This window comes from Acanthisitta chloris, unplaced genomic scaffold (genome assembly GCF_000695815.1).
Source record: "Acanthisitta chloris isolate BGI_N310 unplaced genomic scaffold, ASM69581v1 scaffold13398, whole genome shotgun sequence".
Classification (NCBI taxonomy): Eukaryota; Metazoa; Chordata; class Aves; order Passeriformes; family Acanthisittidae; genus Acanthisitta; species Acanthisitta chloris.
In genome coordinates, this window is record NW_008686549.1 from 35,296 (window position 1) to 51,180 (window position 15,885).

Genomic DNA, 15,885 nt, shown 5'->3' on the forward strand with positions numbered 1-15,885 from the left:
GTGGGAAAGAGAAGCTCTTTGATTTCCAAAGGGTGTGTTCTGCTTTTGCATAGATCATCATGAGATAACGTGTCTCAATTACTGTTTGGTTTCTTTTCCCTCCTGTTTTGGCTGGGTAGCTGTTTGAAGGAATGAAGGCTTACCGAGGAGTGGATGGCAAAATTCGCCTGTTCCGGCCAACCCTCAACATGGACAGGATGGCACGGTCAGCAAAGAGAACAACTCTGCCAGTACGTAGCCAAGGCGTCTTATGCTCCTCAAGTCAGAGCATACTTTCATTTTCAGTAGTGTAGCATTTATCAAACGCTCTTTGATGGTTCAGCTAGGCCTTGTTGACAGATCTCATTCACTGAAGGGAACTGTATTTTTAAATCACACAGCATTTTGCTTTCTTTATTGTCTCCCTTTTGTCTCAGATGTACACATCCTGTTTCTGAGGAATAGGTGTTGTTTTGCAGGTATTTGCATGCAAACAGCTGATTCATTTATTCTGGTGCTATTGTTCTTCCTTTTCTTTCCACTTCAGTTAAGTTGTCCAGTCTCTGAGTGTTTTCATTTTTGGTTATGCCAGCAACTTAACACGGCTTTAACACTGATGTCTTGGCCAGTGAATTTTGCCCCAGCTTATTAGCTTTATTGCTGTAAGAACTTGGGAGTTATTGTAAAACCGGGAGACTTGTTGGCCCCTTGGAGTTGTAACCCAAGGCACTCTTCTGCAGAAGTAATGGTGCTGTAGTTTGCAGCATGCCATAGTGAGGGTGTTGGCTGTACAGGGAGTTTTCTCCACGTGCTTTGGAAGCAAGAAGGGTCAATGGCTTATTTTTACTATCTCAGGAGGATATTTTGGAGAAGAGGAGGGCATTCTGGATACTGCACAAAAAGACACAATGGTCAAGCCCATTCCTTACATTCTGTAAGGAATGAACTCAAGGAAGGTGATATATGTAGTCTTATGAGTCTCTACAGACTATCACTGTTACATTAGTTAGTGTCATAGTATGTTAAGGGGTTGGAATGGACCTTAGAGATCACCTGGACAGGGACACCTCCCACCAGAGCAGGTTGCTCAAGGCTTTAGCCAACCTGGTTTTGAACACCGCCAGGGTTGGGGCAGCCACAGACTCTCTGGGCAACCTGTGCCAGTCTCTTACCACCCTCACATTAAAAACCCTCTTCCTATTATCTAATCTAAATTTCCCCTCTTTCCATTTATCCCCATTACTCCTTGTCTTGTCCTATCAGTTCCTAACAGAGTCCTTCTCCAGCCTGCTCGTAGGCCCCTTCAGGTAGAAGGTTTCTAGGACGTCCCCAAGCAACCTACTGTGATACTTAAGTTTTCCCTTTGTCATATGGATCTGTAAAGTCCACAGAGTGCTCCAGCTGTGTTTCTCCATTTGCTTTTCCTTCCCAGACATTTGACCAGAATGAGCTGTTAGAGTGCATCCGGAAGCTTGTGGAAGTAGAGCCTGCTCGTAGGCCCCTTCAGGTAGAAGGTTTCTAGGACGTCCCCAAGCAACCTACTGTGATACTTAAGTTTTCCCTTTGTCATATGGATCTGTAAAGTCCACAGAGTGCTCCAGCTGTGTTTCTCCATTTGCTTTTCCTTCCCAGACATTTGACCAGAATGAGCTGTTAGAGTGCATCCGGAAGCTTGTGGAAGTAGAGCAGGAGTGGGTCCCATACTCGACCGCTGCCAGTCTGTATATCCGTCCTACCTTAATTGGAACTGAGGTATGAAACGTTTTCATTCCCCGCTTAACTCTGGTGTGTTTAGGTACGAGGCAAAAGCTTCCATGCAAAAAGGGCAATGTGCAGCAGTCAGGAGATAACAGGATTACAGTTCGGGGGCAGATTGGGTTTCTGTGTTCTCTTTTGTCACCTGTAGCGCCACTGCACGAATTTACTGTTGACCACACTGCCACTTAGTGGGCACATCGGCTCAGAGCACAGGGAGTAAACCTGGATTAACTACTCCGAGTGGAAACAATTTGCAAGAACTCTGGTTTTGCACTGAAAGGACAGTTATTTGTGACATGGTAACAAACACCTTTAAAATACTAATAATCTGGAGAAAAAAAATAAGAGAACAGAAATTTGCTATGCATATTTTGTGATTTCAGCTCGTACCTCCATTCTGACCTTAGTGAGGAAATTTTGGAAGGTACTACCCACTAAATGAAGATGGCTCTTTTCAGAGACATTTTTAACAGAACTAAGAACAAGTTCCTGTGTCAATTTATTCTTGGATCCAGCTAAACCTGACATTATAAGGGACTCCTTAGCAATTAGGTATTAGTGTGTACTCTGAGTTTGGTGTGGGTGTGAGTCAAGGCTATAGTATTTCTAAAGGGAATTAGAAACAGAGAGTTAATTTTAATTAAAACTTTGAGGTTGAGGGGTTTTAGCAGTAGCAAGAGAGAAACTTGTAACTGCATCACTGATGCAACTCACAGTGGTTTCTCCACTGTTGTTCTTGCTAGGAGTGGTCTCTGCACTCCTTCCCCTAGAAGGCTCTGCAAACTTCTGCTACAATTAATTCATATAATTACATAGTACCTTCTTACGCTAATTTCTGAATTCTCAAGAGCTTGAAACTATTTGAGAAGATTAGAATAATATATAGGTAAATGGAATGGCTGTAAGTGACTGATGACAGTCTATAAATTTAGGGTTGTTATATTGCTTGGATTGAAGGGAAGTTACATAAATATATTCTCTTCATTGCAGCATTTTGCATTGTCCTGGCAAAAGCTCTTTCATGCTGCAGTTCCACTGAAAGCAGTGTTTCAAGAGCTGATCCTGCATCACCTGATGTTTGAAGTACACCAGTAACTTTTGAATTGTTTGCATTCCTTATTTTCAGCCTTCCCTTGGAGTGAAGAAGCCAACGAAAGCTCTACTGTATGTCATCCTGAGCCCTGTGGGCCCTTACTTTGCAAGTGGAAGCTTTAATCCCATATCCTTATGGGCAGATCCAAAATATGTAAGAGCCTGGAAAGGAGGAACAGGGGACTGCAAAGTGGGAGGGTAAGAAAACATTATTCTGCATTTTTGACTTAGCTCACAAAGGAGATTTGTTTTTTAGTGAAATACCTAATCCAGCAGAAATAGAGACATTAAATGCAGTAGTTAAACAATATGCTATAGATTACAAAGATTTCAAAATTGTACTTTGCAAATATTATTTATACAAGTCAGTTGCATATTTTTGTTTTAATATTACAGCCAAGTTGAATTTTTTGCAGTGTCTCAAGCTGATGAACTGGACCTGGAAGGTGTCCATGTACTACTGTGGCTCTTCCCCTTGCAGCAGTTGACATTGAAGATATCACCTCAGTGGTGCAGCATTCAGTGTAGCAGCCTGCTGCCAACTGGGCAGGGTGCAGCACTGGCTGCTGACCTCCTTCTTTGGCAGGCTGTCCCAACAAGCCATCTGCACAGTTAGCAGGGGGAATTTGGGGGTTTAAGGGAAACCAAGAGAGAGTTATCTGCATTGACTTGGCCAAAGTCTGGCAGTTTTCTGCTGAAGTAGGCCAAAGCACTAGTTAAGTAAAAATGTAATTGTCACTGCTCAAGTACTTGACCTGCAGAGTAAAGTTGCTTAGGACTTGATGGAGCAAACAACTTGGAAGTGGCTAAATAAGTGACTCGATTATACATTCTTTGTCTTTGGTTTAAACAGCTGATTTTCCCTACCTGGGAGTTTCTTTTCTAGGCAGGAAGTTAGTAGCTGTCAAGTGCTGCTCAAGAGAGCTAGTAGAACAATCAGAGGGCAAGGAAACAGTTTTCTTTCATACAGTCTGGTGTTTTGAGACTTTTACTCTTTGTTTATAAGTTTTTGCTTATTTTTAGAGTTATATTAATTCTATTCTGTGCATCGTTCATACATAAACTGTGAAAAATAAGGAGTAGTCTGGAGTCAGCTCTGACTTGATTCGTGCCCAGAGGTGAGAACTTGACTCCAGTATGATCAGCATTTTGGAGCTGCTGACTGTGTGATGGTTGTTGAGCATCAAAAACAAAAAAGGGTTTTTTTTCCCCTCAAAGTAGCTACAGAATAAACAGGTATTATTCAGTCAGCTTCACTCTGTAGGCAGCATTTTAGGAAAACATTTGCTTCTCAAAGATATGGAATTCATCAAGGCCCATTTTGCAGCTCCTGAAGATACTAGGAGATAACTCTTCTCTTTGTAGTATTTGTGCTCCAAGAGGTTCATTTGACATATATTACCCATCTGTTCATCTGATATATATGGATGAGGTATATTGTTTTGTTTTGCTTTTTTTAAAACCATGAGCTGGATGGGGATTGTTGCTCTCTTGAGGATGCTAACTGCTAAATAAAGACAAATGCTTTCATAAGGTGTTTAATTGCAATGTGCAGAAAATGGAACAAGAGGTGTTTTTAAGATAATTTGGATGGATGTGTTTGAGCTGTTAATGCTTTTAAGCCCTTGAAAGTTTTTGGATTGTAGATACAAATGATTTAGTAAAATACTAGTAGAGTACTTCCAATTAAAATTTTCCAGGAAAAAACAGTGCCTGTGCAGTGCACACACTCATAAGGTAGACGTGCATGAAATCTTGCTTAAAAATGAGAAGATACCCAACCAGATACTCATAAGTCTTTGTTGGTTCTTTTTGTTTCTGAAGGAATTATGGTTCTGCTATTTATGCCCAGCAAGAAGCCCTGGAGTTTGGCTGCCAGCAGGTTTTGTGGCTCTATGGAGAAGATCACCAAATAACTGAAGTTGGAACAATGAATCTGTTTCTCTACTGGATAAATGAAGATGGAGGTATGGTAACATAAAGCATGGAAATTTTAACAGAGTAGACAAATGGAATCATAATCCACAAAATGATTATCAGAGAGCAGATCATAAACTTTTAAATGAAGGTGATTTTACAAAGGAAATGCCTGTTCTCTTCTGTAAACTGATAGGTGACTGATGGTTTTAACACTGAAAGAGTTGGTTCTGGAGCAGCTGTGAGTGCTGCCTACTGATGACATACTAAGCTGCTGGGCCAGTCCACATGCTCAGAAGGGTAGAGCCATACACAAGGTCACCATGCAGGTTTGGTGTCAGCTCTAGCAGCATGCTGGGTCTGGATGCAGGTGTTGGCTCAGAAGCAGCACAGATGTATTAAAAGACAATTTATGGCTGTGCAACTCTTCAGTCTCTGTGACTTCGGGCATGAGTGCCTTCCATTATCACTTTCTGGTAAGTCAAATGCTCCTGAAGCATAGCCAAAAGTATTTCAGCATCCAGTTGATGGAGAAATCAGCTCTTTATTTGAAGAATTTGAAGTCCTGTCCAGTGGTGACAGAGAAAGAGATACACGTCAGTCAGTCTTACATATCAGTAATGCTCAAATGATGCTTTCAGGACTTCATTCTTGCAGCTATTTTTACCTCTTTGTACCTACAGTTGTCTCTGAGCAAGGTTGATTAGGAAACTTCAGTTTCATTGCTTGTTCTACAAGATCTTTACCACTTTTGTGAGAAGAGGGATGATACTCCCTCAGTGTTGAATGAGTCTGTGAAGTTTTTGTGAATGAAATGATAAATACTGGAAATTTTCTTGTTACAGCAGCAGTAGATTCGTCAGTACAGCTAGATGGCCAAATTTATGCCTTGTGCCTCTTCACCGGAGAGACATGAAAATAGATTTTGGCTTGTTCTGCCCAGGGAAAGGACACTGAAGCAGGGACATAATTAGAATTCAATGTTCTCATTGTACTTAAACCAGGAATATGCTGGAATTATCCAGCTGCAGCACCACACTGTTCCAAAGATCTGCCAATCACTGTGTTACCAGTGCACTAGTGAATAGTACTATTGTGAGGTGGCCGTAGCAAACAACTTGTAATTCATGCCACCCAAGCAGGCTGTGTGCTGGCCATCCTGCCATTCCACAGGACACTAGCCTCACTGGAGCACTTTGCTATCTCCTGGTGGGTTGAGTCATGCTTAATTTATGGGATCTTTGGCCGAGAATCGCTCCTGCTGCCAATGTGTGTCATCACATACCTACCTATGGCTTTGTGCTGAGATTTAAGAAATGCTTGCCATGATGTTCTGTCACTTAGCAAAGGGCACTTACTCAGGCTGTGGTCTGGTTTTGTTATGTAAATGCTGCAACTGAGAGAGGGATGAAAGTGAGGCAGAAATTGCTGTTCATCATCGAAAGGAAAATGCCTTTCTTTGTGTGTTCTGAGGTCACCACAGAGTAGTCTGAACTCTCCTTGGTTTATAACCAGAGACCCATCCCAGTAAAGATAGTGCTACTGCTATAACAATTACAGGCATCAACTGAAGAGGAATTCTGACATCTTCCTTCAAATGTCTTTCCCCTCACTTTTTGCATCTCTACATCTTAAGGCTTGTATCCCATCAAAATAATTCAGAAGGCAAATGGAGCCTGTGAGCTCACAGTCTGTTTTTTGGGAGATGGACAAACTGATGTCATATGGAGCCTGGTTTGGCATCAGCTCACAGAGAGGATGAGCTTTTGGCATGCCATGTTGTATAGCATTATCATCCCTGCCGGATACCAGGGGAGCAGATGTTCCCTGGGTGGCCCCAGGCTGGTAGGCATCATATGTATATTTGACAAAATTCCACAGAGCAGGCTGTTTGAAACATTTTTGAGACTTCCATGTCCTGTCTGCTCAGTGTGGCTGGTTGTGCCTGGCACCTTTTCAAACTAGCTCAAATCAATTAATATGTGTTGCTGAGCTTAAACAGGACCTGGCCAAGATCTGTGGCAACATTACCAAGTAGAGAAGAGTAGTCACAGTCTTTGGTATCAAAGTCCACATTATTTGCAGTCTTCTGTTAAAGAAAGGAGTGCACTTGCAAGTGACTGGGTCATATAGTCGAGGACATCAGGTTCTCAGTGTTCAGAATCAGGTGAGCCCTGTGGCTCATGGAAAGTTTTAGAGTCTTCTTCTTTTGATAGATGTGCCAGAGTCAGGACCAGATATGAATCACAATTAGGAGTGATGCTAGACAGACTCAAAAAAAGGAAAGCTGTTATTCCTGACTGTATGAGAAAGAAGAGATCACTGATGTAGTTAGAATTCTGGGAAAGGTTAGGGAATGGCACTATGGGTTAGTCAAACCAGAGCAGAACATGTAGCCTCTTCTAGGGCAGATTTTTAATACCTTTTTGGCATGGCAGTTTGCATCTATTACTTATGTGTGTATGGATCCTCCTAAAAGGAACATAGAAGCATAGACAGGAAAAGCTACTAGTCCAAATGAATAAATCCAGGGGTGGCTACATTAAAAAGTAAGATGTATTTTCTGAGAGAGTGGACAGCGAGGAGCAGATTCAATGAAGAATTCCTTTTATTTATCCTCCATTTCCCTTATCCCACCCCAGATCCCAATGCCCCTTCTTGCAGAGTGGGGAGAGCCCGTGATACAGTCTGGAGCTGTGATGCACTGGCTGGCAGCAGTTTGTGCATGGAATTATATAGTTGAGTGCTGAAAACAGAGTATTAAGCAGCTGAGCTCAACCTGCTCTCACAGTCCAAGGACACATACCATGTTTCTCTCTTCTATCCAGCTGCAAGTTTTCACAGGACCTCTAGAAATATTTTATAGACAGCTTCTCCTTCGAGAGTGGTTCAAATAGGCCTGGATTCAGGGATCTTTCATGGCGAGGGAGAAAGGGACATAATAAAAATGTGAAGATACATATCTTGTTCTTTTATGTGACCTAGGTAAAAATTAAGCAAAACCCTCAATGGTTTGTAGATTTAATGAGCAAGATAGTATTATTATAAGATCAGGAAAGAAAATGTAACCTTATTGGGAAAAGAAAATTATTTAGGAAAAGATATGAAGAATATTACTGAAAGACTGTGCATGTCTTGACTTTTCAGTGCAAATTTGAGACTGTCTTAAAAGTCTCTGTCTGAAAAGAGCAAATGATCAGTATCCCCTGATAATCGAGACTACCAAGTATGTTATCTGATTGTTTAAAATGAGAAAGATTAACTCTGTTTAAGGAGGGTTGGCAAGGTTTCCACTGCTTTGTTGCTTCAGTAAATGGACTTCAAAATTTCTGGTAAATGTTTCATATTACTGCTATGAAGTAGGTATGCTAAATCCCACATTCCTCAAGTAAGTAAACCATTCCAGGGAAAGTCATTATCTGCCCCGGGATTATTAGACAAAACTTTCCCTCAGCCTTTCTATGCTGAATTTGTAGACTGAACCATTTGATGGTTTCCAGTAGTTATACAGTGAACCCATAATGCACCGAGGAATAAAACCTACTACTAGACATTAGCCATCTATATATTAGTGTATTGAATATGTTTTTCCCCACTCACTGAAGTATACTTTATACTCATAAGGTTCCAAATATTCAACAACATCTTACCTGAATTGAGTTTCTGTAATTTGTGTTCATATAGAACTCTAATAAATGTTGCATCTTACTGGGTAGGGAACGTGTCTGGTGTCATTCAACTTCTTTTTAATTTTCATGTTTGGTGTAATATCAGTAAATATTTTTTTGTTCCTTTGGTTGTTTTTTAACCAGTGTCTCTATTTCTTTTGTGTTTGGCAGAAGATGAACTGGCAACCCCACCTTTAGATGGCATCATCCTTCCAGGAGTGACCAGACAAAGCATTTTGGATCTGGCACGCAACTGGGTGAGTGATTTGGCCTTGGCATTAATGCTTTCAACTATCTTGTTACAACATCAGTGGAAGTAATGGTGCTCAATATCTCGAAGTTCAGCTGATCTGGTTAAATCAGAAAATCAGAGAATACTCTGGGTTCATAGAATAACAGAATGGTTTGGGTTGGAAGGGACCTTAAAGATAATCTAGTTCCAACCTTCTGCCGTGGGCAGGGACACCTTCCACTAGACTGGGTTGCTCAAAGCCCCATCCAACCTGGCCTTGGAAAGGACCTTTACAGGTGTTCTAGCCCAACCTCCCTGCAATGAGTAGGGATGTGTTCCACTAGATCAGATTGCTCAGAGCCATGTCCAACCCTTCTGAAACTCTGCTTTCAATGTCCCTAGGGATGGCATCCCTTTCCTTCCCTTCAGCATGTCAACTGCGCCACACAGATGGGTGGTGCTGGCAAACTGGCTGAGGGTGCACTTAACCTAAATGGGAACTAAAGACCTGCCTATTCAGAGTTTCCCAGTAAACTCATCAGAATACCCACACCTGTCACACAGAACAATGCCAAGCTTGTTAACTCAGCCCTGTGTAGTATTTAACATGAAAATTCTCGTTAAATCCACTGGTACCAGCAAGTTACAGCAAGGAAACAAAGAATTACCATGCATGACCATAGCTATACTTCAGTCACCAGCACACTGTTTCTCTATTTAGTTCTCATGCTTCCACCCCGGTTTCTGCTAACAAACATGCAGCTTATCCAGTCACAGTCTTGAAGTCATCTGTCTGCTTCCAGCTCCTGTTCTGTACTGTAGCCATCCAAGAACTTATTTGGACACTTGGGACTACCTCATATCTGGAAATGCAGCAAACTGTTCACTCTGCCTGTACTGTATTCAAAAGTTTTATTGCTGCTTGGGTAAGAATACTGCACAGCCAAAAGCTCATCAAGCCCAGTGTCCTGTCTTCTGGTTTAGAATGGAATAACAAGGATAACATAGGCATGTGTGATAGGTTCCCTCTGGTATTAACTCAGCTTCCAACCACCTGTAGTTGAAAGACTTCCTGAAATACAGTTCACAGTTACATCACTTAAATCTGACTTGCAGTGACATGTACTTTGTGGTGCATATTTGCTCTTGACAAGCTGCAATGAACTCTTAGACATCTTTATTTGTGTTGGTACTGCCCAAATGCAGCTGTGTATGCACAATTCTCAGTCCCATCTCCTTTAGGAGACAGACAGATTTCCAGCTGATAGGGCTTATTTCAGAGATGCCAGAGTCTCACCCCAGTTCTCTTAAATAATTTGGTATTCAGGACCAAATCAGAGGGAATCATAGAATCACAGAATCAACCAGGTTGGAAAAGACCTCCAAGATCTTCACTTCAAACCCTACTGTGGTTACTAGACCATGGCACTAAGTGCCATATCCAATCTCATCTTGAAAACCTCCAGGGATGGTGGATCCACCACCTCCCTAGGCAGCCCATTCCAATGCCTGATTACTCATTCCATAAAAAATATATTCCTAATATCCAACCTAAACCTCCCCTGGCAGAGCTTGAGTCTGTGCCCTCTTGTCCTAGTGCTGGTTGCCTGGGAGAAGAGACCAACCCCCACCTGACTCCAACCTCCTGTCAGGGAATTGTAGAGGGTGATAAGGTCATCCCTGAGCTGCTTCTTCTCTAGGCTAAACAACCCCAGCTCCCTCAGCCTCTCCAAGTGGGAATCACTTAGTCATCAGGATTCTTTCTGGCAAACTGTTGGCTTTATTGAAGGTTGTTCCTTTGATTAGGGTCTGTCTCGTGTGATACTGGGACATTTGAAAAGCTCACAGCCAAAACTTCACTGATTGCCACTAGGCTAATAGTTCTATTAGAGATGTTACAATGCAGAGGACAAGAACACAAACATTTTTAAAGATTTTACAAATGTTATGGTTGATCCTTCTCATGTAGGGAGAATTCAAAGTGTCTGAGCGATACATCACTATGAGTGACCTGACAGCTGCCTTGGAAGAGAACAGAGTAAAGGAGATGTTTGGTGCTGGAACAGCTTGCATTGTGTGTCCTATCTCTAAAATTTTATATCAGGGCAAGGTAAGGAAATGCTCTCTCTTTTTCTGTTTTTCTCACCTTTCCGTCTTTGTTCAGAATTTTATCATAATTAATTGCAGCTGAAACAAAAAACAAGGGAGATGGAAAAGAAGTGCTGCCTGGAAAGATGGACTGTGTCAGTATGTTGTTTCCCAAGTGAATTACTGCTATGTTGTCAGAAGGGAACTTTCCCCCCTGTCTTCTGGGGTTTTTTTTAATATCTAAAAACATAAAATCTCAACTTTTGGGAAAATTAAAAAAAAATAAAAAATAGTTCCCAGCTCCCAGACTGTTTGCAAATATAGAAAAATACATTCTGCTAGAGAAATTATTGGGTTTTTTTCCCAAAGCTAAGGCACCTGGGAAAGGTGAGGACGGGCAAGACTTTCACAGTGAACCAAATCTCTAAGCCACTAAATTCCTTCCTTTTGGGAGTGCATCTCTTCTTCAGCCCTCATTGCAGGGATCCCAGCTCTGATGGAAGAGCTGTTTCAGGAGGGTGCACAGCTTCTTCCACCTACTCTACACCATATGGGAGATTGCTCCTGCACAGGTGGAATTCCACAGGCATTCAGGCTGTTAAACTGACTTGATGCTATTTAGCCAGCACAAAGTTAGTTCAGGAGACTGAGATGTTGCAACTGCATATCAGGATGTGCTCTGTCCACTAAGCATGATAAGTACAATAAATGTCTGTTAGGTGATACTTCTTGAATTCATTAAATAGAATAGATGTTTTGATATTATCTGATGCTAAGATAATGAAAGGCACATCAAGGTGCTGAGTGATAAGTACCGTAAATGTGTGTGTTGTATTTGTACACGATATACTTTATATGCAGCATTTCATTTCAGAGTTTCTGCTCTTGCCTGTACAATGTACCCTCCATTTTGCACAGATCTTTTAGAAGGCTTAGATTTTATTTAACACCAGAATAACAATTCAACTAATCTAACTTTTCACTGGCTTAACATTCCCACCTGTAAGAAAACCATTGCAACAACACTTGTCTACTCATAAGGAGGGCTAGAAAGTATGGTAAATCTTTATTAAAATTATTGCAAACCATAAGGTATTCATATGTATATAAGGCGATAATTACATGTTAATCTCTCTCCTCCCTCTTTCCTTTCCTTTATTCCATGTCAGCATTTGCACATTCCAACTATGGAGAATGGGCCTCAGTTAACAACTCGTTTCCTGAACAAACTGAGTGATATCCAGGTAAGGCATTTCCTCTTTTTTAACCAGGTGATGTAACAAATGGTGAACATTTGGTAACATTGGAAATTAATATTTTAGTAGTGGTGCTAGAGGCAGCTCTTTTGTTTGGTTTGACTGTTTATCAATTTTCTTTTTTTTTTGCCTTGAGAAAGTTTAATAGGGATGAAATGTAATATAGTTGTTCTCTATTTATCCTGGAAAGTGCTGGAATATTTTGTATATGTTTACTTCTGAGTTCACTTTCTTCTTTAAGAAATTCAGGATAGAACACTTCATCGTTAGAAACATGATTTTAAAGAGAATGATGGCTGCTTCCCCTGAAAGAGTCAATCAGTGGTTGCTGATTGTGTGTCTGCACCTTGCTATCTTTGGAGAGATAAGCTTTATATCCAAACTGATCCCATAATGTCATACAGAAAACAATGGTGCAACACACAAAATGGAATATATAGTATTCTTAAAGGCTGGGGGAGTTTTCAGGATTTTTCCACAAGATCTTTTATATTTTTTACCAAAGATCTCTTTGCAGTACCATTGGATTATTGACATATCATTTGGACAGTGTGAAGCTGTTATTCCAAAGAATTTTCATATTCTGAAGAATAAAGTGCAATGGAAATTACACTGAACACAGCTTTGGTCTCTGTGCTGCTGCCTGAACTAGGGCAGTGTCTCCATTATTGGTTGAACAAGGGGCACTTGTAAAATGGTTAAATTCTGAGCAGCACCATTGTCTTGCATGTGAACCTGTGAGCAAGAGGTGCAGGGCTCCGTATCCAGTATCACTATCTCAGTTCCCTTGTGTGCAATCCATGTTCTTTAAACATTTTCATATTCTCTTCATTATTGTGTTTCCAAGTCTGTTTTAATGCTGCTTATTGTTCTTTCACAAGTCTGCTGTGTTCAACAGGATTTCTTGGGATTTGAACAGCTGTTCAGTGGAACTAGAGCTGGAGTGACAAATCAGAAACTCATGGGCAGAACTGATTCCATTTCTCATGCCAATTGAGAGAGACAGTAGTAGCACTGGGATATATATTTCCCTTCCTATCACTGAGCAGATATGATTGCTAAAGGCTGATAAAGACTTTAGATTAAATAATGTACATTATATAAAGTAATGGTGTGAACACAAATGAATTAGTTACTACCTTCTATAGCTGCTTGAGCTAGATAATTTAGGGATGAGATTCTTTTCTTTGGGAATATACTCACTGAAGTACTACTCAGATGTTTTTGTGGGTTTGTATCCATGCTTTGAGGAAACCCTTTAGAACACAGATCAAGATGCAGCCTGGAAGGGAAGGAGAGAAAGTGAGACATTGTTTATGCTACATGATATAAACCACATTTAAACACTGCAGCCAGGACAGTAATGAACAGACATTTAGTCAAACCCTCTGTCTCTCAAAGTTGCACAATCTAATGGATTGGCCGCTGGAAAACAAACAGGGAATGAGAATGAACGTGTTGATTTTTACAAAGCAGGACCTGGTGGTGGTGGGCAGTAGAAAAGGCATGGGATTGATTAGTCTGAGGCCACAAAGTCCTTGACAAAATTAGTAAAGGAATCTAAATCTGTTTCTGGAATGAAAACATCTTGATTGTGGTACCACGTATTCATTCCCTTTTTAGTTCTCACAGCAGGTGCAAACTGTAGTCCAGTGGCAACTCAAAGCAGTCCTTGCAATTCCTGGGCAGCATCTGAGCATTGGATGATACTACCTAAAGATAGCAACATTTGCAAATAATCCCCTGGCCTTTGCCTGCTTTCTGGTTGGAGGAGGTGGGATTGCCACCTTTTCTCTGAGAAACAATGATATCAAAGTCAAAGACATCTTTTTTTTCCCTCCTTTTGCCTCCATCCTCGACAGAATTGCCTCACATGAGGATGATCTAGTGCTTTGTGGTTAAACTGATGATATATCTGCTTTTCCTTGGTTAGAAATCCCAAGGCAGCCACATTGATATCTAGGAATGTAAGCTGAAAATCCTTTGAAGAAGTAATTTCATGCAAGGTCCTGTGTAGCACCTGACCACTGGTCAATCTCATTGCAGACTGTAGAACAGGAGCAGCAGAATTAGTAATGAAAAGAAAAAATAGATGTGAGTTTGTGAAGGTCATTTAGAGGCTTTACCTGCTGGAGTAAAGAGTAAAACACAAGCACAGTGAACACCATTCCTTTGTGGATCTAGAAGTGTGTTTTTTCTGGCTCACCCTGATTTGGAGCTGTTAACTTTCCCCTGTTTTGGTGTCCCCTTATCTCCTCTCCTGCTGATGCAGAACCAGGATTGGAGGAACTTCCTTATATGCTCTCTGGAGAAATTATCATTGACTAATCTTTTCAGCCTACATAAAGCCTCTAAAATCAGTCTTTATTTCTTGGTTGAAAATGTTTTCAAGCTCCCTGAACACAGCACTATGCTGGAAAGGACTCCTGACTTATATCTGCTGCTACTGTGTCCACCTTGTCATTATTTGCCTACTTGAGCCCTGTGTGAGTTTTGGGGGTGTCTCTGGAGCATTGTTTACAGGATTGGTGACAGCATTAGAACATGGAGCCACTTTAGCAACCAAAAGTGCTACCTTGGGACTTTATCCTCCCCTGGAAGGGCTACAGCTCCATGCCATAGGCTGCCTTCATTTCTGACTGCTGATCCTGCTGGTTTGTGTACGGAAAAATGTTTTATTTTGGATTACAACTCTCTCTAATTGTACTCTGTGGTATTTGTGATGGGTTTATTTCACATTCAATCAGAATGTTGTAATAAAAAGCCACCCTGAAAATAAAAAGAAATAAAATGAAATGTGTTTGTTTATTGGAGCTTGAGCAGGGGTGTACTTAGGAGTGAATTAGTGAGCAGCCCTCAGGGAGTAACAAGCTAGTGAAGCAGAACTATTCTGTATCATCTCTAGTGAGTATCAGTATTGCCCCTTCTTAGTCTGCTTATTGGAATATGGAAAAAGCCTCAAGTGACCTTTAGGCTGTGCTCAAATCCAAGACTGAAGTAAAAGCATAAGAAATAATGTAAACTAGTATCAGAGTGGTGGATATGAATCATTCTGAGAATAGATCTAAGAAGCTGTCATAATTGTGCAGTGTTCCTTTTAACTTTTATTCTTAAATTCCATTTTCTCTTTGTTTCAGTATGGAAGAGAAGACAGTGATTGGGCAGTGCTGGTGTCATGAAGGTGGAAGAGTTCAGACCCTCCAGACAGAACAGACACAAATAACGACAACTTCTGTAGCTGCCAGTGCATAGCATAGTTCCAGTATCAATTTGCTCCCCAGGATGATTGTTTCCACAATCCAGCAAATGTGAACACAATCATTTTGATTTCTACTGTAATCCTGTTGGTAGAAGCCTGTCTTCTTGGTAGAGGTGCTAAATGTTAGCAATAGAACTTTCCTAATGGTTTTCTTAGTGCCTCCTTATGTACAGTGTGAAAACTTGTAAAATGCTCTTCAACTGCTCTTCAGTTTGGTTTGTTTACCTGCCATCACCAGCAGAACATGTTGTCACATAACACACCGACGTTGACTGTTAGCTGGCCACAGGGTTCTGTTGACATTATTCTGCCTTTTGCTCTGTGTTTGGGAAACAAATACATTTAGACGTATGCTCTTTCCTTTTGTACTTCGCTTGTATGGGAGATTCCTGAGTTTGCATAGCCCTCTAGATCCCTCCATGCATACTCTGTCAAATAACTCTGTCCTTTAGGCCAAAATTGAGCCAGCCTAGCCTGCAATAGGGTCCCTGTTGGCCTATTGCCTGTCCTGCCATGGGGATATGCCGTGGTTGCTTGGGCAGTGCATACCTCTCTAATAGTTGAATACATCCCTCCAGACATGATTGAAAGGGCTAGATTGGGCCTTGCTGAGACCTAGCACAGAGCTGGGTGCTG

The 15,885-nt window shown here is 41.1% G+C and overlaps 1 protein-coding gene across 1 annotated transcript in view; it reads left to right on the top strand.

The window, feature by feature from the left end:
• BCAT1 (branched chain amino-acid transaminase 1, cytosolic) overlaps positions 1-15,588 on the top strand; it is a 36,866-nt gene extending 21,278 nt beyond the window's left edge. Inside the window, exons 4-11 of the mRNA XM_009080206.1 lie at positions 120-230; positions 1,612-1,731; positions 2,864-3,027; positions 4,654-4,796; positions 8,586-8,671; positions 10,616-10,756; positions 11,904-11,978; positions 15,128-15,588. Of these exons, the coding sequence (XP_009078454.1) occupies positions 120-230; positions 1,612-1,731; positions 2,864-3,027; positions 4,654-4,796; positions 8,586-8,671; positions 10,616-10,756; positions 11,904-11,978; positions 15,128-15,169 (882 nt within the window). The 3' untranslated portion in view covers positions 15,170-15,588. The remainder of the gene's footprint in view (positions 1-119; positions 231-1,611; positions 1,732-2,863; positions 3,028-4,653; positions 4,797-8,585; positions 8,672-10,615; positions 10,757-11,903; positions 11,979-15,127) is intronic.
• Positions 15,589-15,885: the final 297 nt, after the last annotated feature.